General features: G+C 48.0%; 1 protein-coding gene across 1 annotated transcript in view; it reads right to left on the bottom strand.

The window, feature by feature from the left end:
* The window catches only part of ABCC8 (ATP binding cassette subfamily C member 8), a 434,375-nt gene that overhangs the window by 72,094 nt on the left and 335,580 nt on the right, over window positions 1–26,701 (bottom strand). Inside the window, exons 28-29 of the mRNA XM_069768187.1 lie at window positions 25,057–25,214; window positions 20,672–20,764 (exon numbers count right to left, since the gene is read on the bottom strand). Coding sequence (XP_069624288.1) covers window positions 20,672–20,764; window positions 25,057–25,214 — 251 coding nt within the window. The remainder of the gene's footprint in view (window positions 1–20,671; window positions 20,765–25,056; window positions 25,215–26,701) is intronic.

Below are 26,701 nucleotides of genomic sequence, written 5' to 3'. Positions count from 1 at the left end.
GGTGGACCCAACCATTGAATAGAAGGTGTAACCCCTACCCCCTTCATGGGCGGATCCCAGGAGCTCAGACAATCCATTCTTATTTTGAGATCAGATGTGAGTTGATCCTTGAAGGAGAAGGAGTGGGGATTCTTAGCTGAGGCAAGACCCCACGCCCATCTAGGACTGTGGAAGCGAACGGGGCGAGACTTGAGCTGAGTACATATCTCGTCGTTCGTGAGATTGTTTTGGGATCCCTTGGACTAATTGTGGACTATTGCTTTGTTACCTGGCACAAGGATTATCGGGAGGTGCCCCGAACCTGTTCCATTGGACTAATTGTGGACTCTGTAGATCTACCTGCATGTGTTGTTCCAGCGTTCTTGATAATAAATCTGTTGAATCATCCCTCGGCCTGTTGTCCCTTCTTGCTCTGCCGTACACCCCGTCACAAACTGGTGGCAAGCAGTGGGACCAGAGCAGAAGGAATGGAGGACAAAGGCCCATCAACATCGGGAACCAGCACCGCAGAGTACAAGAACTGGACTGCGGTGAACCTACAAACAAAGGCCCGTGAACTGGGAGTCAGCTACAAGGGACTCTCCAAGGAGCAGCTCATTGAGGCTTTGGAAGGAGTTCGCCTGCAAGATGACGCTGAGGAAGGATCCTCAGAGCAAATGGAGGAAAGACTGCAGCCGGAGGTAAATGCCCCAAGGAGTCAGTGGGTTGTGTGGTACGAGGAGGAGTTGGCATTGCTGGGAGAAGAGGCCACCATAGACTATAATAAAGAGGCCATTCACCGAGCTCAAGAGAGGGAGAGGGAGGCCATTCACAGAGCCGAGGAGAGAGAGAGGGAGGCCATTCACAGAGCCGAGGAGAGGGAGGCCATTCACAGAGCCGAGGAGAGGGAGGCCATTCACAGAGCCGAGGACAGAGCTCAGGAGATGGCATTGCTGGAGAGGCAGATCGCTTTGGAAGCAGCTAGAAGCTCCAGACAGACTCTAACCCCAGCACCCACCATGAGGGAACTCCCCAGAGTGTCCCGCAAAGACTTCAAGCCCTTTAATGAGGCTGCAGGCGACATTGAGGGCTTCTTCCAGGACTTTGAGCATCAGTGTCGATTAATGGAAGTCCCAGAAAGGGAGCGAGTCCGACATCTGGTGGGGCTCTTAGAGGGTGGAGCTGCCGCAGCCTATAGAGCTATGGACCCTCGGGGAAACTGTGAGTATGCGGAGATTAAACAGACTATTCTAGAACATTATGCTGTTACGCCAGACACTTACAGGACTCAGTTTCGCACTTTAGCCTGCGATGAGGAAGTGTCTTTCAAGATGTATGCCCACAGACTCAAACAAATATGTCATCGCTGGCTGGAGGCAGAGGAGGCCTTAACCTGGGAGACCTTCTTCCAGGTTATCCTAAAAGAGCAGTTTTACTTCAAGTGCCCTGCTGAGATCCGGGAATGGGTGCGTGAGAGGAGACCAGCCACTGTGGAGGAAGCTGCAGCTCTAGCTGATGAGGCTCTCACCATCAAGCCTCAGTGGAAAAAAACTACTATTCAGTGAGAAAAAAACTACCAGCCCCCCAACGCTGGCGGCCCCTGGTCCTTCGGCCTCCAATATTTACCATCCCACTAGACCATCAACTCATGGTGACCTTCGTGTGACTGTGCCCCGCACTACTCCTGCTCCACCTTTGGGAATACGACGTGGAGGAAGAATCCCAGAGCGCAGATGTTATGGATGTGGGCAGCCTGAGCATCTGCAATTCCAATGTCCAGGTGTTCGGAGGCAGAACAGCTACAGACCGCCTTTGCCTGTTCATTATCTACAGACCCCCTCACCAGGAGAAGAGCTGGATTCAGTCCCTGATGACTTGCCAAGTGACTCTGATATCCTGGCTCCCCTACCAGGAGTCTATGGGGTGCGAGCCCCAGCCACCTGTTCTTCTGATCTTCATCACAAACATCTACAGGAGGTTGTGCTGGATGGCCAAAAAGTTGTTGGCTTCCGTGACACTGGGGCTTTCCTCACCATAGCCGATCCCCGAGTAATTCAACCAGAAGCAATACAAAAGGGACCAGGAATTGCCATTGAATTGGCTGGAGGCACCCAGAGATATATTCCAAGAGCAAGTGTGACCCTGGATTATGGCTTTGGGGCCAAACAATGCATGGTCGGTGTGATGAGCGGCCTCCCTGCAGATGTTCTTCTGGGAAATGATGTGGGAAATCTTCATTGCAACTTTGTCGGTGCGGTAACCAGAAGTCAAGCCAAGAGAGCAGCGGATGTGGACGTGTACAACCCATCCATGGAAATGAGGCCACCAGAACTGTCGTCACAGCCGGTGAGTGATTCTTCTTGTGGGGATAATATGAATGTTACTTGGGATAAAGTTCAGTTTAGACAAGAGGTAGAGACTGACCCCACCCTTGCTAGTTTTAGAGCTCGAGCTGAGATAGGGCAGCTAGGGGAGAATGGGGAAAGAATTATCAGAGAAAATGGACTTCTATATCGGGTTACCAATGCCGACTCCCTAGATAAGCCCTGGACTTATAGCAAACAGCTGATTGTTCCTCAGAAGTACAGAATTCCCCTATTACACCTTGCTCATGACATTCCTACGGCCGGCCATCAAGGCAAAACTCGCACGGAGAGACGATTGACTCAAACTTTCTATTGGCCGGGGATTTCCCAAGCTGTAGCGCATTTCTGCCGAACTTGTGACATATGTCAGCGTAGAGGGCGACCCGGAGATCACCCAAAGGCACCCCTGCAACCGCTGCCTATAATAGAAGAACCCTTTCAAAGAGTAGCTGTCGATATCATTGGACCTCTGGCTAAACCAAGTAAATCTGGAAAGCAGTACATTCTCACTGTTGTGGATTATGCCACCCGATATCCAGAAGCTGTGGCCTTGTCAAGTATTTCCGCAGCCAAGGTGGCCGAGGCCTTGGTTACCATTTTTACCAGAGTAGGATTCCCCAGTGAGATCTTGTCAGACCAAGGCTCCCAGTTCATGTCAGAGCTGGTCCAGTGCCTGTGGCGCACTTGTGGAGTACGAGCAATCCGAACGACCCCGTATCATCCCCAAACAAATGGACTTTGTGAACGATTCAATGGCACTCTGAAGAATATGCTAAGGGCCTTCACTGACAGAGATTCAGACTGGGAGAAGTACCTACCCCATCTCTTGTTTGCCTATCGGGAAGTTCCCCAGGAGTCCACTGGGTTTTCCCCCTTTGAACTACTCTATGGAAGAAAGGTCCGAGGACCCTTAACCCTGCTCAAGGAATACTGGGAGGGGCAAGTTGAGGATACAGGAGCCCCTGTTGTCCCTTATGTCCTAAAGTTGCGAGAAACCCTGGCTCAACTTGCTAGTTTTGCCCAGAGTCATGTGCGGATGGCTCAAACCAGACAGAAGACATGGTATGACCGTAAAGCACGCTATCGGGAGTTTGTAGAAGGACAACAGGTCTTAATGATTGTTCCCCACCGGCAAAATAAACTGCAGACCACATGGGAGGGTCCCTTCCGGGTTCTCAGAAAACTAAATGACACCAATTATCTTCTTGCTTTAGATGATCAGGGGCTAAGACAAAAGACTGTCCATGTGAATATGATTAAGGAGTACCATGACCGGAACATTCCAGTGATAGCAAGCTGTCGGCTGGCTTCAGAAGATTGTCAAGAGGATGAGGACTCCCTACCTGATCTCGTGGAAGCAGCGAGAGCCCCATCCACTGTGGAACAGGTTCCACTGGGGGATCACCTGGATTCCTTACAGAAAAAACAGATGCTGGGAGTGCTTCAACAGAGACAGGCTGCTTTCTCATCCCAACCAGGTCGAACCACCGTCACCCAACATCATGTGGACACTCAGGGTATCCGTCCCATACAACAGGCTCCTTACCGGGTACCTGAATCAGTTCGACACACCATGCAGCACGAACTGGAGGAGATGTTACAGCTTGGAGTAATCCAGGCCTCCCATAGCCCTTGGGCCTCTCCTGTGGTGTTAGTACCCAAGAAGGATGGGAGTACTCGGTTTTGTGTGGACTATCGACGACTAAACGACCATACCGTCAGTGATCCTTACCCAATGCCCCTTACTGACGAACTTCTAGACCGCCTGGCTGGGTCCCGATATGTCACTACCTTGGATCTCAGTAAGGGATACTGGCAAATCCCTCTGACGGAGGAAGGGAGAGAACGGTCCACTTTTATAACCCCATTTGGTCTGTATGAATTTCTAAACATGCCCTTTGGAATGAAGACTGCCCCTGCAACCTTCCAGAGAATGGTGGACCAGATCCTCCGGGGATGTGGTGATTTTGCTTGTGCCTACTTGGATGATATCGCCATCTTCAGCCAGACGTGGGAGGAACATCTGAACCAAGTAGCCGTTATTCTTGACCTGCTTCTTGCAGCAGGCCTAACCATTCGACCAGATAAATGCCAATTGGGGATGGGTGAAGTCCAGTACCTAGGGCATAGAGTGGGAGGAGGGAAGCTCCGTCCTGAGCCTGCCAAAATCCAGGCTATTAGAGACTGGCCTGTACCCCAAACTAAGAAACAAGTTATGGCTTTTTTGGGCACTGCCGGTTATTACCGAAAATTTGTTTCTCATTTCAGCACTGTGACCAAGCCTCTTACCGACCTGACCAAGAAAACGATGCCCCGGCTGGTGGTCTGGACTCCAGCCTGTGATGAGGCTTTTAACCGGCTGAAGGACGCTCTGGTCTGCGACCCTGTTCTGGCTGCTCCAGACTACAAGAGGAGATTCATTGTGCAGACGGACGCCTCTGCTTATGGACTGGGAGCTGTACTCAGCCAGGTGAATGCAGCTGGGGACGAGCACCCCATTGCCTACCTCAGCCGGAAATTGCTGGACCGAGAAGTGGCCTATGCAACTGTTGAAAAGGAATGTCTGGCTGTAGTGTGGGCCCTCAGGAAACTAAGACCGTATCTGTATGGACGAGAATTCACTGTGGTTACTGATCACAATCCCCTCATCTGGCTGAACAGAGTCTCTGGGGACAATGGACGCTTACTACGATGGAGCCTGGCTCTGCAGCCCCATAACTTTACCATACAGTATAGAAGAGGGAGCCAACACCAAAATGCAGATGGACTGTCCAGGCAAGAGGAGCCCTGAGTCCGGTCATCCATGCCTGTGTGTACTTAACCAGCGACCTGTAGAGGTCCCTAGTACGTTTTTCCACCAACATAGAAGAGGATTCTTTACTGTTAGGGCAGTGAGAATCTGGAATTGCTTGCCTGAGGAGGTGGTGATGGCGAACTCAGTCGAGGGGTTCAAGAGAGGCCTGGATGTCTTCCTGGAGCAGAACAATATTGTATCATACAATTATTAGGTTCTGTAGAAGGACGTAGATCTGGGTATTTATTATGATGGAATATAGGCTGAACTGGATGGACAAATGTCTTTTTTCGGCCTTACTAACTATGTTACTATGTACACAAATTGGGAGGGGAAGGGATTGTCATGATATGTACTTTTGCCCTGTCCTGTATTTGAATAATATGCCATTTGATGTATGTAACTGTTCTCTGGTTTCTATTAGCTGTAATTTATGTATTTTCTTGTGCTGGGAGTTCACCTGTAACAATGTCTCCTTCCCCCAATACTTGCAGCCCTGAGCTATAATGTAATTAAGCTTTGTCAACATCACTAGTGGAGGAATAGCCATTCTTCCTCACAGCAGGTGGCTAGTCAAATGTACATATTACATAGACTGCCTGGAGCCACCAGTCTAGAATCTTCTGGTGGACCCAACCATTGAATAGAAGGTGTGACCCCTACCCCCTTTATGGGCTGATCCCAGGAGCTCAGACAATCCATTCTTATTTTGAGATCAGATGTGAGTTGATCCTTGAAGGAGAAGGAGTGGGGATTCTTAGCTGAGGCAAGACCCCACGCCCATCTAGGACTGTGGAAGCGAACGGGGCGAGACTTGAGCTGAGGACATATCTCGTCGTTCGTGAGATTGTTTTGGGATCCCTTGGACTAATTGTGGACTATTGCTTTGTTACCTGGCACAAGGATTATCGGGAGGTGCCCCCAAACCTGTTCCGTTGGACTAATTGTGGATTCTGTAGATCTACCTGCATGTGTTGTTCCAGCGTTCTTGATAATAAATCTGTTGAATCATCTCTTGGCCTGTTGTCCCTTCTTGCTCTGCCGTACACCCCGTCACAATACCCACATAGCATATCACACCATCACACCCTGGATTTGGCTTTTAATAATATTTTATTATATTACATGTGTTTTTATTTGTCATGGTGCGGGCACCTCTTGTATGCAGTGCTATTCTTTACCACTTGTTTTCAATAAAAGTATTTTATTATTATATATTCTCTTGTCCCACATTGTCTTTTGATTATATGTTCGTCTTTTTCTTTTCTTGGGTTGCACTAATTTTCCGAATGGTCCACCATTCATCCATTCAGCAGATGTATACCATTTATTTTACTAAAAAAGAGTATCTACTACATAATTGTCTAAGGGTCACTTCCGTCTGTCTTTCTGTCTGTCACGGATATTCATTGGTCGCGGCCTCTGTCTGTAATGGAAATCCAAGTCGCTGATTGGTCGTGGCAAAACGCCCACGACCAATCAGCGACAGGCACAGTCCGGCGGCAAAATGGCCGCTCCTTGCTCCCCGCAGTCAGTGCCCGCTCCATACTCCCCTCCAGTCAGCGCTCACACAGGGTTAATGGCAGCGTTAATGGACCGCGTTATGCCGCGGTGTAACGCACTCCATTAACGCAGCTATTAACCCTGTGTGACCAACTTATTACTATTGATGATGCGTATGCAGCATCAGTAGTAGAAAGATCTAATGTTACAAATATTAATAATAAAAAAAAAGGTTATTCTCACCCTCCGACGTGGCGCGGTGTCCTTGGCAGTGCAAGCGGCAGGTTCCGGTGCCAAGGATGCTATGCGAGAAGGACCTTCCATGACGTCACGGTCATGTGACCGCGACGTCATCACAGGTCCTGCGCTCATACCAACCCTGGGACCGGAAGCTGCCGCGTGCACCGCACACAGGCACCAGGACTTCAATTGGCCTTCGGAAGCTGAGTATATGTTTATTTTTTATTTTAAGTCTTTTTTAACCACACATATAGTGCCAACATTGCTATATTCTACGTGGGCTGTGTTACATACTGTGTGGGCTGCCTTATATACTACATGGCTGCTATATACTATGTGGGCAGTGTTATATACTATGTGGGCAATGTTATATACTGCGTGGGCTGCGTTATATACTACATGGCTGCTATATACTACGTAGGCTGTGTTATATACTGTGTGGGCTGCGTTATATACTATATGGCTGCTATATACTACGTGGACAGTGTTATTTACTATGTAAGCAGTGTTATATACTGTGTGGGCTGCGTTATATACTGTTTGGCCTGTGTTATATACTGCGTGGCCACTGTTATATACTGCGTGGCCTGTATTAACGCATCGGGTATTCAAGAATATGTCGTGGCCTGTGCTATATACTATGTGGCTGTTATATACATACATATTCTAGAATACCCGATGCGTTAGAATCGGGCCACCATCTAATATATATATTTATTTGTGTTAGTTGGATATATAACTACTGCTGCATCCATTATTTGTTTTCTACACACAGTATAGTGCAGCCCCCCCACACAGTATAATGCAGCCCCCATACACAGTATAATGCAGCCCCCCACACAGCATAATGCAGCCCCCTCCACACACACACAGCATAATGCAGTCCCTCACATACAGTATACTGCAGCCCCTCACACACACAGTAAAATGCAACCCCCAAACAGCATAATGCAGCCCCCTCCACACACAGCATAATGCAGTCCCCCACACACAGTATAGTGCAGCAGACACACACAAACACATAATAGTTAGCTCTCCTCCTCATTCCCCTGCTGCTCTGGCTTCTGCAGAGCATCTCAGCTCTCCTGCTGGCACAGGCTGAGTCACAGACAGAGGGGGAGTGATGGTAGAGGTAGCATCACATGACACTCTCTCTATCACTGCTCTCAACTGTATTGGCATCTATGATGCTGATAAGTTGAATGCACGATACGGGGAGGGGGCAGCACCGGGCCCCCCTTACTCAGAGGCCCCATAGCGGCCATGTGGAGTGGCGCTATTAGCGGCACGTCACTGGCTGGGGGCCCCTGGAGGAGCAGGGGCCCTAGGCAGCTGCCTGGTCTGCCTGCCCCTAACACCGACACTGAAGCTGAGTGGCCATGGCTATTTCTAAAGGGTGTGAGATATTCCTTTAATCTGCTCAAAGCTTAATAAGGAATACAGCTGCTATCACACATCAGTTTTCTGCCGTCAAGCACAATCCGGTGAATTTTGAAAAAACAGATCCGGCAAAAGTTGCCGCAGGATCCGTTTTTTCCACATAGACACAGCGATGGATTCCGACGGATTGCCTCACGTTTCATCCGTTTTTCACCAAATCCGTCGAGAATTGTGTTTCCGATGGCCAGAGAAAACGGACATAGTAACATTTTTTGTGTCCATCGAAAAAAACGGACAGCGATCGATCCGGCCATTTTGGCATCTCTCTCCCCCCCCCCTTAGGATCCAATTAGCCGGATCAGCTTTTCGCAATTTGCGACAAATCCGTTTTTTTTCAACATTCGCAGGATTGAGCCTGGCGGCAAAAAACTGATGTGTGAAAGTAGCCTAAGCCATTTCCTGTCTATTTGTCCAACTTGTCTCTTTGTCAATGCACAATACATATCCTCGTTCAGTCATCTGGGCATAAAGAGGACTCCATGCATATTAATTAAGAGGGTTCACATCTCTTTGCACGCTGCCATTTTACATAACGGCAGCTTTGAGTACTAGCTCATTTACACATTGCAAATGGGAGAGGGGAGAAGATGGGAGGGAGGGGGATATGAGTGACCTCAGAGATTTGTAATATTTTCTATGACAATACGTAGAGTCTAGGGTTTGTAGGTTAAAGAGGGATCTGATAAAAAGGCTCCCCAGATTTTGTGTCTTCAATGTACAGTTATGAATATTGGTGTTAGTATTGATCAGATATTGATGGGACATGCACTTTCAACTTCAGGACTAATAGGGGAAGAATATGCATTTTTTTTCATAACTGTGAGACATGCCAATCAGCCTCAAATCAATAGTGCCCAGATAGCTGACAAACAGCTGTGCCATGTTGACAAACAGCTACATGGTGAGCTGCAGCATGTGCTACATGTTCACAGATCGACCAGAAGAAGAATCCAATTTCACCTGTCAGAAGTGTAGACTAGTGGCCCTTTTAGAAGAAAAGGTGCGGGGTCTGGAAGAAATAATAACAACTTTGAAACTCATCAAAGAGAATGAAGACTTTCTAGACAGAACAGAAGCATCTCTACTGGTCACAGAAGGTGAAAAAAGTGTCAGAGAACCTCCAAAAGCAGATGAGTGGAAGCATGTGACCAAAAGAAGCAAGAAGACCATGGAGAAATCACCAACCACACAACTGAAGAACCGATATCAAATCTTTGTAGAGGATGAAGATGGCACACCTAAGAATGAAGCAATACCAGCAAGCAAAAAAGAAAAGGGCACACAGCAACAAGTGACAGCAAAAAGTACAGCCAAGAAGCAACGAAGAGTGGTGGTGGTGGGAGACTCACTACTGAGAGGCACCGAAGCAGCCATCTGCAGACCGGACATAACTGCAAGAGAAGTATGCTGCCTTCCAGGTGCGATGATCAAGGATGTGACCGATAGGATACCAAAACTCTTCAACTCCAAGGACGTCCACCCATTTCTTCTGATACATGTTGGCACCAATGACACGGCAAGGAAGGACCTACCGACAATCTGCAAAGACTTTGAAGAGTTGGGGAAGAAAGTAAAGGAACTGGATGCACAGGTAGTTTTTTCTTCTATCCTTCCAGTAGACGGGCATGGCACCAGGAGATGGAACAGGATCCTTGATGCAAACAACTGGCTAAGACGATGGTGCAGACAACAAGGATTTGGATTCCTGGACCACGGTGTGAATTACTGGTATGATGGACTCCTCGCCAGAGACGGACTACACCTCAACAAACCTGGGAAACACACATTCGCCAGAAGACTCGCTACACTCATCAGGCGGGCGTTAAACTAGAAGAAGAGGGGACGGGAAGAAAAACATTAGACTCGAACAAAGACGACCCAGGAAAACATACTCAGAAGGGAGGTAAGAACATTTCTAAAACAATCCACAGTGGGGAGATTGGAACAAAACAAAATCCTCTAAACTGCATGCTCGCAAACGCCAGAAGCCTGACAAACAAGATGGAAGAACTAGAAGCAGAAATATCTACAGGTAACTTTGACATAGTGGGAATAACCGAGACATGGTTAGATGAAAGCTATGACTGGGCAGTTAACTTACAGGGTTACAGTCTGTTTAGAAACGATCGTAAAAATCGGAGAGGAGGAGGGGTTTGTCTCTATGTAAAGTCTTGTCTAAAGTCCACTTTAAGGGAGGATATTAGCGAAGGGAATGAGGATGTCGAGTCCATATGGGTTGAAATTCATGGAGGGAAAAATGGTAACAAAATTCTCATTGGGGTCTGTTACAAACCCCCAAATATAACAGAAACCATGGAAAGTCTACTACTAAAGCAGATAGATGAAGCTGCAACCCATAATGAGGTCCTGGTTATGGGGGACTTTAACTACCCGGATATTAACTGGGAAACAGAAACCTGTGAAACCCATAAAGGCAACAGGTTTCTGCTAATAACCAAGAAAAATTATCTTTCACAATTGGTGCAGAATCCAACCAGAGGAGCAGCACTTTTAGACCTAATACTATCTAATAGACCTGACAGAATAACAAATCTGCAGGTGGTTGGGCATCTAGGAAATAGCGACCACAATATTGTGCAGTTTCACCTGTCTTTCACTAGGGGGACTTGTCAGGGAGTCACAAAAACATTGAACTTTAGGAAGGCAAAGTTTGAACAGCTTAGAGATGCCCTTAATCTGGTAGACTGGGACAATATCCTCAGAAATAAGAATACAGATAATAAATGGGAAATGTTTAAGAACATCCTAAATAGGCAGTGTAAGCGGTTTATACCTTGTGGGAATAAAAGGACTAGAAATAGGAAAAACCCAATGTGGCTAAACAAAGAAGTAAGACAGGCAATTAACAGTAAAAAGAAAGCATTTGCACTACTAAAGCAGGATGGCACCATTGAAGCTCTAAAAAACTATAGGGAGAAAAATACTTTATCTAAAAAACTAATTAAAGCTGCCAAAAAGGAAACAGAGAAGCACATTGCTAAGGAGAGTAAAACTAATCCCAAACTGTTCTTCAACTATATCAATAGTAAAAGAATAAAAACTGAAAATGTAGGCCCCTTAAAAAATAGTGAGGAAAGAATGGTTGTAGATGACGAGGAAAAAGCTAACATATTAAACACCTTCTTCTCCACGGTATTCACGGTGGAAAATGAAATGCTAGGTGAAATCCCAAGAAACAATGAAAACCCTATATTAAGGGTCACCAATCTAACCCAAGAAGAGGTGCGAAACCGGCTAAATAAGATTAAAATAGATAAATCTCCGGGTCCGGATGGCATACACCCACGAGTACTAAGAGAACTAAGTAATGTAATAGATAAACCATTATTTCTTATTTTTAGTGACTCTATAGCGACAGGGTCTGTTCCGCAGGACTGGCGCATAGCAAATGTGGTGCCAATATTCAAAAAGGGCTCTAAAAGTGAACCTGGAAATTATAGGCCAGTAAGTCTAACCTCTATTGTTGGTAAAATATTTGAAGGGTTTCTGAGGGATGTTATTCTGGATTATCTCAATGAGAATAACTGTTTAACTCCATATCAGCATGGGTTTATGAGAAATCGCTCCTGTCAAACCAATCTAATCAGTTTTTATGAAGAGGTAAGCTATAGACTGGACCACGGTGAGTCATTGGACGTGGTATATCTCGATTTTTCCAAAGCGTTTGATACCGTGCCGCACAAGAGGTTGGTACACAAAATGAGAATGCTTGGTCTGGGGGAAAATGTGTGTAAATGGGTTAGTAACTGGCTTAGTGATAGAAAGCAGAGGGTGGTTATAAATGGTATAGTCTCTAACTGGGTCGCTGTGACCAGTGGGGTACCGCAGGGGTCAGTATTGGGACCTGTTCTCTTCAACATATTCATTAATGATCTGGTAGAAGGTTTACACAGTAAAATATCGATATTTGCAGATGATACAAAACTATGTAAAGCAGTTAATACAAGAGAAGATAGTATTCTGCTACAGATGGATCTGGATAAGTTGGAAACTTGGGCTGAAAGGTGGCAGATGAGGTTTAACAATGATAAATGTAAGGTTATACACATGGGAAGAGGGAATCAATATCACCATTACACACTGAACGGGAAACCACTGGGTAAATCTGACAGGGAGAAGGACTTGGGGATCCTAGTTAATGATAAACTTACCTGGAGCAGCCAGTGCCAGGCAGCAGCTGCCAAGGCAAACAGGATCATGGGGTGCATTAAAAGAGGTCTGGATACACATGATGAGAGCATTATACTGCCTCTGTACAAATCCCTAGTTAGACCGCACATGGAGTACTGTGTCCAGTTTTGGGCACCGGTGCTCAGGAAGGATATAATGGAACTAGAGAGAGTACAAAGGAGGGCAACAAAATTAATAAAGGGGATGGGAGAACTACAATACCCAGATAGATTAGCGAAATTAGGATTATTTAGTCTAGAAAAAAGACGACTGAGGGGCGATCTAATAACCATGTATAAGTATATAAGGGAACAATACAAATATCTCACTGAGGATCTGTTTATACCAAGGAAGGTGACGGGCACAAGGGGGCATTCTTTGCGTCTGGAGGAGAGAAGGTTTTTCCACCAACATAGAAGAGGATTCTTTACTGTTAGGGCAGTGAGAATCTGGAATTGCTTGCCTGAGGAGGTGGTGATGGCGAACTCAGTCGAGGGGTTCAAGAGAGGCCTGGATGTCTTCCTGGAGCAGAACAATATTGTATCATACAATTATTAGGTTCTGTAGAAGGACGTAGATCTGGGGATTTATTATGATGGAATATAGGCTGAACTGGATGGACAAATGTCTTTTTTCGGCCTTACTAACTATGTTACTATGTTACTATGTTACTATGTTTCCTATCTATGAAAAGGTAAAATGTGATCGTCAGGAGTGAAGATCTCATGAACATTGGGAATCTCAAAATTTTCTGAAACTGAAGCCACATCCCATGACCAACCCTGTTGTAACGGGGTCTACCAAGCTGGGGTACCTCTTTCAGTACCACCCCGCGTTTCAGGGGGTCCACTCTTCTTTGGCTGGAGTCTGAATGAAGGACGCTGGCTAGAATCCCTTGATTACATGGGCGCATATAAAATCTCACTGCTTCTCCACTTACTTCCAGTCTGACAACACTTTATTCACAGGACACAGAATATATCACACAGATACAGAGGGCAGGCCAATAGAAAAGCGGCAGGCCAGACATATATTACAATAGCCGCAGGTGGCCGGAGCCTTCCAATATTTACTGTGGGAATTACAAAGGTGGGGGAGGACAAAAGGGGAATATCTTGTCCCCTCTGCTCAGGGGCGCAGCCTGTGGGCTGATGCATCTCACATGGAACCTATTATACATATATATAACTGCACAACATATTCTAGCCACGTTCACCAGATATTTCCAACTGAAGAGCTCCGCTTCGCTTAGCTCTGAGCCATCTCTGTGACCTGCGTTTACTACATTTTGTTTGTTAATCCTGTAAATTTTACGTAATTGTATATGCTGTATTGCTTTGTCCCCTTTCCAAATTTTTTTGTATAGTTTTTATAAACACTGCCTATATTTCTGGATTAAATAGAAAATGTAACAATCCTGTTCCTTTTGTTCTGTAAATCACACTTCTGGAAGCCATATGCTACCTGTCAGGTGTACAATCGCCCTCGATTGCTGTTGGCAGCTTATAAACAGTCTTTTTTTGCTATTGCGGAGCTGGCAGTGACCGCATCTGTGGTATCCACACATATTCCATGCGATTGAAGAAGTATATACCATACGCTCCCTGTTAGTTGTCCAATAACTGGCCTATTAGTGGTAACAGCCTGCGGCCTCCTCAATTAATCAATGGTCAATTGCATAATTGTCCGGACAATAGAGGGCGGCAGAGGGCTGGTCGTCACAAAACAGTAACAGCGTGGTGGGTTCAGAGTGACCCCCCAGACATGAACTCCACCTGGACAGCACATCCCCCAGACATGAACTCCACCTGGACAGCACATCCCCCAGACACGAACTCCACCTGGACAGCACGTCACCCAGACATGAACTCCACCTGGACAGCACATCCCCCAGACATGAACTCCACCTGGACAGCACATCACCCAGACATGAACTCCACCTGGACAGCACATCCCCCAGACATGAACTCCACCTGGACAGCACATCCCCCAGACATGAACTCCACCTGGACAGCACGTCACCCAGACATGAACTACACCTGGACAGCACATCACCCAGACATGAACTCCACCTGGACAGCACGTCACCCAGACATGAACTCCACCTGGACAGCACATCCCCAGACATGAACTCCACCTGGACAGCACGTCACCCAGACATGAACTACACCTGGACAGCACATCCCCCAGACATGAACTCCACCTGGACAGCACATCCCCCAGACATGAACTCCACCTGGACAGCACGTCACCCAGACATGAACTCCACCTGGACAGCACATCCCCCAGACATGAACTCCACCTGGACAGCACGTCACCCAGACACCGTGGCTGGACCACGGTGAGTCATTGGACGTGGTATATCTCGATTTTTCCAAAGCGTTTGATACCGTGCCGCACAAGAGGTTGGTACACAAAATGAGAATGCTTGGTCTGGGGGAAAATGTGTGTAAATGGGTTAGTAACTGGCTTAGTGATAGAAAGCAGAGAGTGGTTATAAATGGTATAGTCTCTAACTGGGTCGCTGTGACCAGTGGGGTACCGCAGGGGTCAGTATTGGGACCTGTTCTCTTCAACATATTCATTAATGATCTGGTAGAAGGTTTACACAGTAAAATATCGATATTTGCAGATGATACAAAACTATGTAAAGCAGTTAATACAAGAGAAGATAGTATTCTGCTACAGATGGATCTGGATAAGTTGGAAACTTGGGCTGAAAGGTGGCAGATGAGGTTTAACAATGATAAATGTAAGGTTATACACATGGGAAGAGGGAATCAATATCACCATTACACACTGAACGGGAAACCACTGGGTAAATCTGACAGGGAGAAGGACTTGGGGATCCTAGTTAATGATAAACTTACCTGGAGCAGCCAGTGCCAGGCAGCAGCTGCCAAGGCAAACAGGATCATGGGGTGCATTAAAAGAGGTCTGGATACACATGATGAGAGCATTATACTGCCTCTGTACAAATCCCTAGTTAGACCGCACATGGAGTACTGTGTCCAGTTTTGGGCACCGGTGCTCAGGAAGGATATAATGGAACTAGAGAGAGTACAAAGGAGGGCAACAAAATTAATAAAGGGGATGGGAGAACTACAATACCCAGATAGATTAGCGAAATTAGGATTATTTAGTCTAGAAAAAAGACGACTGAGGGGCGATCTAATAACCATGTATAAGTATATAAGGGGACAATACAAATATCTCGCTGAGGATCTGTTTATACCAAGGAAGGTGACGGGCACAAGGGGGCATTCTTTGCGTCTGGAGGAGAGAAGGTTTTTCCACCAACATAGAAGAGGATTCTTTACTGTTAGGGCAGTGAGAATCTGGAATTGCTTGCCTGAGGAGGTGGTGATGGCGAACTCAGTCGAGGGGTTCAAGAGAGGCCTGGATGTCTTCCTGGAGCAGAACAATATTGTATCATACAATTATTAGGTTCTGTAGAAGGACGTAGATCTGGGTATTTATTATGATGGAATATAGGCTGAACTGGATGGACAAATGTCTTTTTTCGGCCTTACTAACTATGTTACTATGTTACTATGAACTACACCTGGACAGAACGTCATCCAGACATGAACTCCACCTGGACAGCACATCCCCCAGACATGAACTCCACCTGGACAGCACGACACCCAGACATGAACTCCACCTGGACAGCACGACACCCAGACATGAATTACACCCGGAAAGCACGTCATCCAGACATGAACTCCACCTGGACAGCACATCCCCCAGACATGAACTCCACCTGGACAGCACATCCCCCAGACATGAACTCCACCTGGACAGCACATCCCCCAGACATGAACTCCACCTGGACAGCACGACACCCAGACATGAACTCCACCTGGACAGCACGTCACCCAGACATGAACTCCACCTGGACAGCACATCCCTCAGACATGAACTCCACCTGGACAGCACGACACCCAGACATGAACTCCACCTGGACAGCACGTCACCCAGACATGAACTACACCCGGAAAGCACGTCATCCAGACATGAACTACACCCGGACAGCACATCACACGAACATCACGTAAGCTGAACAGTACATCACAAGGACAGCATGTCACCTGGACAGCACATCCCCCAGACATGAACTCCACCTGGACAGCACGTCCCCCAGACATGAACTCCACCTGGACAGCACATCACCCAGACATGAACTACACCCGGACAGCACATCACACGAACATCACGTAACCTGAACAGCACGTCACATGGATGGCATGTCACCTGGACAGCACATCCCCCAGACATGAACTCCACCTGGACAGCACATCCCCAGACATGAACTCCACCCGGACAGCATGTCACCCAGACATGAACTTCACCTGGACAGCACGTCACCCAGACATGAACTCCACCTGGACAGCACGTCACACGAACATCACGTAACCTGAACAGCACGTCACACGGATGGCATGTCACCTGGACAGCACATCCCCCAGACATGAAATCCACCTGGACAGCACATCCCCCAGACATGAAATCCACCTGGACAGCACATCACCCAGACATGAACTACACCCGGACAGCACGTCACCCAGACATGAACTACACCCGGACAGCACGTCACCCAGACATGAACTACACCCGGACAGCACGTCACCCAGGCATGAACTACACCCGGACAGCACATTCCCCAGACATTAATTACACCCGGACAGCACATCCCCCAGACATGAACTCCACCTGGACAGCACATCACACAGACATGAACTCCACCTGGACAGCACATCCCCCAGACATGAACTACACCCGGACAGCACGACACCCAGACATGAACTACACCCGGACAGCACATCCCCCAGACATGAACTCCACCTGGACAGCACATCCCCCAGACATGAACTCCACCTGGACAGCACATCCCCCAGACATGAAATCCACCTGGACAGCACATCACCCAGACATGAACTACACCCGGACAGCACGTCACCCAGACATGAACTACACCCGGACAGCACGTCACCCAGACATGAACTACACCCGGACAGCACGTCACCCAGGCATGAACTACACCCGGACAGCACATTCCCCAGACATTAATTACACCCGGACAGCACATCCCCCAGACATGAACTCCACCTGGACAGCACATCACACAGACATGAACTCCACCTGGACAGCACGTCACCTAGACATGAACTACACCCGGACAGCACGTCACCCAGACATGAACTCCACCTGGACAGCACATCACACGAACAGCACGTAACCCAGACAGCACGTCACCCGGACAGAACATCACACGAACATCACGTAACCTGAACAGCACGTCACACAGACAGCATGTCACCTGGATAGGTCATCACCTGCACAGCACATCTCTCAGAAATGAACTCAACCTGGACAGCAAGTCACCTGAACAGCATGTCACCCAGACAGATGTCACCTGGACAGCACATCACCCGAACTGCACATCTCTCAGACATGAACTCAACCTGGACAGCACATCCCCCAGACATGAACTCCACCTGGACAGCACGACACCCAGACATGAACTACACCCGGAAAGCACGTCATCCAGACATGAACTACACCCGGACAGCACATCACATGAACATCACGTAAGCTGAACAGTACGTCACAAGGACAGCATGTCACCTGGACAGCACATCCCCCAGACATGAACTCCACCTGGACAGCACGTCCCCCAGACATGAACTACACCCGGACAGCACATCACACGAACATCACGTAACCTGAACAGCACGTCACATGGATGGCATGTCACCTGGACAGCACATCCCCCAGACATGAACTCCACCTGGACAGCACGTCACCCAGACATGAACTCCACCTGGACAGCACATCACACGAACATCACGTAACCTGAACAGCACGTCACATGGATGGCATGTCACCTGGACAGCACATCCCCCAGACATGAACTCCACCTGGACAGCACGTCACCCAGACATGAACTACACCTGGACAGCACGTCACCCAGACATGAACTACACCTGGACAGCACATCACACGAACATCACGTAACCTGAACAGCACGACACACGGACGGTATGTCACCTGGACAGCACATCCCCCAGACATGAAATCCACCTGGACAGCACATCCCCCAGACATGAAATCCACCTGGACAGCACATCCCCCAGACATGAAATCCACCTGGACAGCACATCCCCCAGACATGAAATCCACCTGGACAGCACATCCCCCAGACATGAACTACACCTGGACAGCACATCCCCCAGACATGAAATCCACCTGGACAGCACATCACCCAGACATGAACTCCACCCGGACAGCACGTCACCCAGACATGAACTCCACCTGGAACAGCACGTCACCCAGACATGAACTACACCCGGACAGCACATCCCCCAGACATGAACTACACCTGGACAGCACATCCCCCAGACATGAACTCCACCCGGACAGCACGTCACCCAGACATGAACTCCACCTGGAACAGCACGTCACCCAGACATGAACTACACCCGGACAGCACGTCACCCAGACATGAACTACACCCGGACAGCACGTCACCCAGGCATGAACTACACCCGGACAGCACATTCCCCAGACATTAATTACACCCGGACAGCACATCCCCCAGACATGAACTCCACCTGGACAGCACGTCACCTAGACATGAACTACACCCGGACAGCACGTCACCCAGACATGAACTCCACCTGGACAGCACATCACACGAACATCACGTAACCTGAACAGCACGTCACATGGATGGCATGTCACCTGGACAGCACATCCCCCAGACATGAACTCCACCTGGACAGCACATCCCCAGACATGAACTCCACCCGGACAGCACGTCACCCAGACATGAACTACACCTGGACAGCACGTCACCCAGACATGAACTCCACCTGGACAGCACGTCACCCAGACATGAACTCCACCTGGACAGCACATCCCCCAGACATGAACTACACCTGGACAGCACGTCACCCAGACATGAACTACACCTGGACAGCACATCACACGAACATCACGTAACCTGAACAGCACGTCACACGGACGGTATGTCACCTGGACAGCACATCCCCCAGACATGAAATCCACCTGGACAGCACATCACCCAGACATGAACTACACCTGGACAGCACATCCCCCAGACATGAACTACACCTGGACAGCACATCCCCCAGACATGAAATCCACCTGGACAGCACATCACCCAGACATGAACTACACCTGGACAGCACATCCCCCAGACATGAAATCCACCTGGACAGCACATCACCCAGACATGAACTACACCTGGACAGCACATCCCCCAGACATGAACTCCACCCGGACAGCACGTCACCCAGACATGAACTACACCCGGACAGCACGTCACCCAGGCATGAACTACACCCGGACAGCACATTCCCCAGACATTAATTACACCCGGACAGCACATCCCCCAGACATGAACTCCACCTGGACAGCACGTCACCTAGACATGAACTACACCCGGACAGCACGTCACCCAGACATGAACTCCACCTGGACAGCACATCACACGAACATCACGTAATCTGAACAGCAAGTCACACAGACAGCATGTCACCTGGATAGGTCATCACCTGCACAGCACATCTCTCAGAAATGAACTCAACCTGGACAGCAAGTCACCTGAACAGCATGTCACCCAGACAGATGTCACCTGGACAGCACATCACCCGGACAGCACATCACCTGAACTGCACATCTCTCAGACATGAACTCAACCTGGACAGCACGTCACCTGAACAGCACGTTACTCAGACAGCATGTTACCCTGACAGCACATCACCCAGACAGCATGTCACCTGGACAGCACGTCACCTGGACAGCACGACACCCGGACAGCACGTCACCCAGACAGAACGTCACCTGGACAGCACATCACCCGAACAGCACATCTATCAGACATGAACTCAACCTAGACAGCACGTCACCTGGACAGCACGTCACCTGGACAGCACACCACTTGGATACATTTTGAACCTGGACTCCACGTCATCTGGACAGGGCATCAACCAGATACCGCATATTCCGGACATCACTTCAGCCAGACAGAGGATCAAATGGACGTTCACCGCCTCTAGACAAAGCATCACCCAGAAACAAACAGGACCCAGACACTGCATCGCTTGGAATCATCACATAGCCCGGACAGTACCTGAAGGCTCGTATGGTAGTCAGTCCTTCCACCGTCTCGGAGAAGTGTGCCAACAGGGGAAGCTGCGTACTGTCCTCCAGCTGCTGTAGATCCCTGGAGCCGCAGTAAGGACAACACATTAAAGGGGTTTTCCCACAAACAAAAGTGGATTTTAATCAATAGATCTTGGGATGATAACAATTTCCACAACTGGATGTTTACATAAAATGTTCCTGTGCTGAACTAATCTTATAAATGTGCCCCTGCTGTATCTTGTGTAATATCGGTGTCTTTTTAAATCAGATACATGTTTATAGAATTTTTCAACACAGACAATACCCATCCCACCCCCTCCGCCCTCCTCGTTCCGGACCACACAGCAATTAGCAAGTATCTCATTATGTAGAACAACATATTTGCGCTGAATACGGCAATCTGTCCACTCATGTGCAAATAAACATTATGAGAGATAAGTCCCAAGTCTCCAAGTTCTTTAGTTTTCACCTGAAACAGGAAGGACATTATGGGAACAGATTTTAGATGCATCACTCCAAGGACCTTAAAGGGAACCTGTCACCTGAATTTGGCGGGACCGGTTTTGGGTCATAAAGTAAAGTAGACATGTGGGAAATGTTATTTATTAACTATTTTGTGTGACATAACTCTGTGATTTAAGGGCATAAAAATTCAAAATTTGAAAATTGCTAAATTTTAAAAATTTTCCAGAAAAAAAGCAAAAAATAAGGTTTGCACTCACCCAGCCCAGTAAAACAATGAAGCCTTTATTAGGACATGTGTCAAATGGACAAGGAGATCATGTTGACCACAGCATGACAGCTGTTTTGCGCACACGACGCTTCCACAGATCCCGATTTAAATTTTTTTGCCATATTTCCATATTTTTTTCATAAATAAATGCAAGTAATATCGAAGAAATTGTACCAGTAACAAGAAGTACAATATGTCACGAAAAAATGTTCTCAGAATCAGCGAGATCCGTTAAAGCGTTCCAGAGTTATAACCTCATAAAGTGACTGTTACGGAACTCCTCAGCACCCAGAATATGTTGTGCAGTTATATGTATGTATAATAGGTTCCATGTGAGATGCATCAGCCCACAGGCTGTGCCCCTGAGCAGAGGGGACAAGATATTCCCTTTTGTCCTCCCCCCACCTTTGTAATTCCCACAGTAAATATCGTCAGGCTCCGGCCACCTGCGGCTATTGTAATGTATGTATGGCCTGCCGCTTTTGTATTGACCTGCCCTCTGTATCTGTGTGATATATTCTGTGTCCTGTGAGTAAAGTGTTGTCATACTGGAATTATGTGGAGACGCAGTGATCTTTTATATGCCCCGTACCACCCGCAAACCAATGGGTTGTGTGAACGCTTTAACGGGACGTTAAAACAACTCATTGGGACTTTTACCAGGACCTACAGGGACTGGGAGAAATTCTTGCCACACCTCCTGTTTGCCTATCGGGAGGTGCCCCAAGAATCCACGAGGTTCTCCCCATTTGAACTGGTATACGGAAGGTGGGTAAGGGGACCCTTAGACTTAGTGCTACAACACTGGGACGGGGAGGGCTCTTTAACGGCGCTGAGAAATAAGTGCATAGTGCCCCCTGGATCTAAATTTCAGCAGGGTCTTGGCTACCGGGGGTAGCTGAGACCCCAGAGAACATGATTCGGTTCAGTTTTTACCGACCCCAGTGTTGCAATCACCATTAACTGTAAAAAAAAAAAGAAGTCAGATTTCCCATTTAATTTCTCTCTCCTCTGATGTGATCGCACATCAGAGGAGAGAGAAATGAGGTCCCCGGATCCCTCCCCCGATACCTCCGGAGTCCCTGCAACCCCCCGTGAAGTTGTCTGGGCCGCCAGCTTCTTCTTCCAGGAGAAAATGTCTGCCCGTGGCTGCAAAATATTTTAACCCCTTCAGATGGATTTACATCGTGGGACATTACAGATCCTCGGAAGGTATGTATATTGTTGGTTTATTATGTTTATTTTGTTACAGAACGAGGGTCTTCAGTGAGTGGATTGGGCGCTAAATAAAATATTACAACAAACGGTGTGTTTATTTCATTAAATTACTTTTTAATAATGTGTGTGTTTTTTTTTTAACCCTTTACTAGTATTGGATTAATAATGGATAGGTGTCATAATTGACGCCTCTCCATTATTAATTTGGCTTAATGTCACCTTACAATAGCAAGGTGACATTAACCCTTCATTACCCCATATCCCACCGCTACACGGGAATGGGAAGAGAGTGGCCAAGTGCCAGAATAGGCGCATCTTCCAGATGTGCCTTTTCTGGGGTGGCTGGGGGCGGATGTTTTTAGCCAGGGGGGGCCAATAACCGTGGACCCTCTCCAGGCTACTAATATCTGCCCTCAGTCACTGGCGTTACTACTCTGGCAGAGAAAATTGCGCGGGAGCCCACGCCAATTTTTTCCGCGATTTAACCCTTAAATTTTAGAGCTAGAGCGCCGAAATTTTGCATATACACACTACTAACATTAGTAGTGTGGAATATGCAAAAAAAAATGGTGATATGAGATGGTTTACTGTATGTAACCATGTCTCATATCATGTCGGGTTTAGGAAGGAGAAAGCAAAAGCCGGTAATTGAGTTACCGGCTTTCTGCTATATCGCGCTGGACGAAATATTAATATATATATATATAGACAGTATATATGTTTTTTTTTTTTTACACATGGATCCCTTGTATAGCCGTATGTCGGTTTTGCAAGCCTGCGATAAAAACACGCAGTACGGATGCCATACGGATTACATACGGAGGATGCCATGCGCAAAAAAACGCTGAAACACCCTGCCTATGGAGGAGCTACGGACCACTATTTCCGGGACTTTTCAGCGTATTACGGCCGTAATATACGGACCGTATTTTCATACGCTGAATGTGAAGCCGGCCTTATGGTTTGGGTTGTGATTAGGGTTAGGGGTGTGTTGGGGTTAGGGTTGTAGTTAGAATGGGGGGTTTCCACTGTTTAGGTACATCAGGGGGTCTCCACCATTGATTCCAGCCAATTTTGCGATGAAAAAGTCAAACGCCGCTCCCTCCCTTCTGAGCTCTGCCGTGCACCCAAACAGTGGCTTTCCCCCGCATATGGGGTATGGGGTACTCAGGAGAAATTGCACAACAAATTTTGTGGTCCATTTTCTCCAGATACACTTGTAAAAATAAAAAAAATAAGTAAAAGTAATTTTTTTGTGTGAAAAAAAGTAAAATGTTCATTTTTTCCTTCCACATTGCTTTAGTTCTTGTGAAGCACCTGAAGGGTTAATAAACTTCTTGAATATGGTTTTGAGCACCTTGAGGGGGGCAGTTTTTAGAATGGTGTCACTCCAAATGTGAGGTGGTCCCTAAAAAATGGTTTTGTAAATGTTGATGGAAAAATGAAAAATCTCTGGTCAACTTTTAACCCTTATAAAGTCCTAACAAAAAAAAATGATGTTTCCAAAATTGTGCTGATGTAAAGTAGACATGTGGGAAATCTTATTTATTAACTATTTTGTGTGACATAACTCTGTGATTTAAGGGTAAAAAAATTAAAAGTTTTATAATTGCGAAATTTTCAAAGTTTTTGCCAAATTTCCGCTTTTTTCATAAATAAACGCAAGTCATATCGTAGAAATGTTACCACTAACATGAAGTACAATATGTCATGAAAAAACAATCTCGGAATCAGTGGGATACATTGAAGCGTTCTAGAGTTATTACCACATAAAGTGACAGTGGTCAGAATTGTAAAAATTGGCCCGGTCATTAACGTGCAAAATTGGTTGTCACTAAGGGGTTAACATCAACTTTTGTTTGTAGGAAAACCCCTTTAATAGGCGCGAGGTGAGGCGGCCATAGTGATCCCGGCCCCTTGGCCTTCCCTTCATGCTCCATGGACAAGACTATCATTTCTATAATCCAAGAATATTCTCTTCCCCCAACCCGCGGCTGGGATAGCTGTGGACCTAAACAGTGCCATGTTCTGCAGAGAGGACAGCTGGCGGTGCTGACTGTGCCGGAGGAAAATGTCGGCCCCTTCCTACCACACAGCGGGGTGGGGGGTTATTAATATTATTAATACGCAGTTCCAGAACAACAAGATCAGGGAATCAGGTTCCAGTGTAATAACGGAAATCCACGACAGCGGAGAGTCTTTACATTCCAGGGTCTAACCTCAGTGTGACCCCAATATCCTGAGGATTAACCACACACACCCGCATCACCTCGCCCACCACAAAAGGGCGATGTACAGGAGAGATGAGATGGTGCAGAAGGTAACACATCGCCCTCATCACAGCCAGCACTGCAGAGGTCAACCCCTTCTATAAGGATGTACTGCCCCTCATGTCCTGTTATACACACATGACCCCTTACCTGGCAGCCACGCGGAAATGCTTCTGAATAAAGTAGCAGGTGATCACCAGAGGGACCAGGGAGATGAGGAAGATTGGGGTGACGTAGGAGATGACGGCCAGCGCCGACACACACAGCAGGGTGGATCGGCTCAGACATTCAAGGGTGGCTGGGATATGCTGCCGAGGAACAGGAGACAGTAAAAGGGAATATCAAGTATCAGGCCCTTCCATCAACCAGGACCCTCTCAAGACTGCGGCGGAGTGCTCTGCTCACACCTCATGTGGAGGGGACTCATTATGTGAGCGCAAACGAAACTTCTCACCCCGCAGCGTAAACATTCCACCAAGCAGCGCAAACCTCCAACCAAGCACCGCAGATCTTCCACCGAGTAGGGCAAACCTCCCGCCAAGCAGCACAAACCTCCAACCAAGCACCACCGACCATCCGCCAAGTAGGGCAAACCTCCCGCTAACCAGCGCAAACCTCCCGCCAAGCAGCACAAACCTCCAACCAAGCACCACAGACCTTCCACCGAGTAGGGCAAACCTCCCGCCAAGCAGCACAAACCTCCAACCAAGCAGCACAAACCTCCAACCAAGCACCACAGACCATCCGCCAAGTAGGGCAAACCTCCCGCTAACCAGCACAAACCTCCCGCCAAGCAGCACAAACCTCCAACCAAGCACCACAGACCATCCGCCAAGTAGGGCAAACCTCCCACCAAGCAGCACAAACCTCCAACCAAGCACCACAGACCATCCGCTAAGTAGGGCAAACCTCCCGCTAACCAGCGCAAACCTCCCGCCAAGCAGCACAAACCTCCAACCAAGCACCACAGACCATCCGCCAAGATGGGCACACCTCCCGCTAAGCAGCGCAAACCTCCCACCAAGCAGCACAAACCTCCAACCAAGCACCACAGACCATCCGCCAAGTAGGGCAAACCTCCCGCTAAGCAGCGCAAACCTCCCGCCAAGCAGCACAAACCTCCAACCAAGCACCACAGACCATCCGCCAAGTAGGGCAAACCTCCCGCTAAGCAGCGCAAACCTCCCGCCAAGCAGCACAAACCTCCAACCAAGCACCACAGACCATCCGCCAAGTAGGGCAAACCTCCCGCTAACCAGCGCAAACCTCCCGCCAAGCAGCACAAACCTCCAACCAAGCACCACAGACCATCCGCCAAGTAGGGCAAACCTCCCGCTAAGCAGCGCAAACCTCCCGCCAAGCAGCACAAACCTCCAACCAATCACCACAGACCATCCGCCAAGTAGGGCAAACCTCCCACTAAGCAGCGCAAACCTCCCGCCAAGCAGCACAAACCTCCAACCAAGCACCACAGACCATCCGCCAAGTAGAGCAAACCTCCCGCTAAGCAGCGCAAACCTCCCGCCAAGCAGCACAAACCTCCAACCAATCACCACAGACCATCCGCCAAGTAGGGCAAACCTCCCACTAAGCAGCGCAAACCTCCCGCCAAGCAGCACAAACCTCCAACCAAGCACCACAGACCATCCGCCAAGTAGGGCAAACCTCCCGCTAACCAGCGCAAACCTTCCGCCAAGCAGCGCAAACCTTCCGCCAAGCAGCACAAACCTCCAACCAAGCACCACAGACCATCCGCCAAGATGGGCACACCTCCCGCTAAGCAGCGCAAACCTCC

The sequence above is a fragment of the Ranitomeya imitator genome, chromosome 5 (assembly GCF_032444005.1).
Source record: "Ranitomeya imitator isolate aRanImi1 chromosome 5, aRanImi1.pri, whole genome shotgun sequence".
Lineage (NCBI taxonomy): Eukaryota > Metazoa > Chordata > Amphibia > Anura > Dendrobatidae > Ranitomeya > Ranitomeya imitator.
Note: the sequence above shows the minus strand (reverse complement) of the source record. Positions and strands in the feature narration are given on the sequence as shown.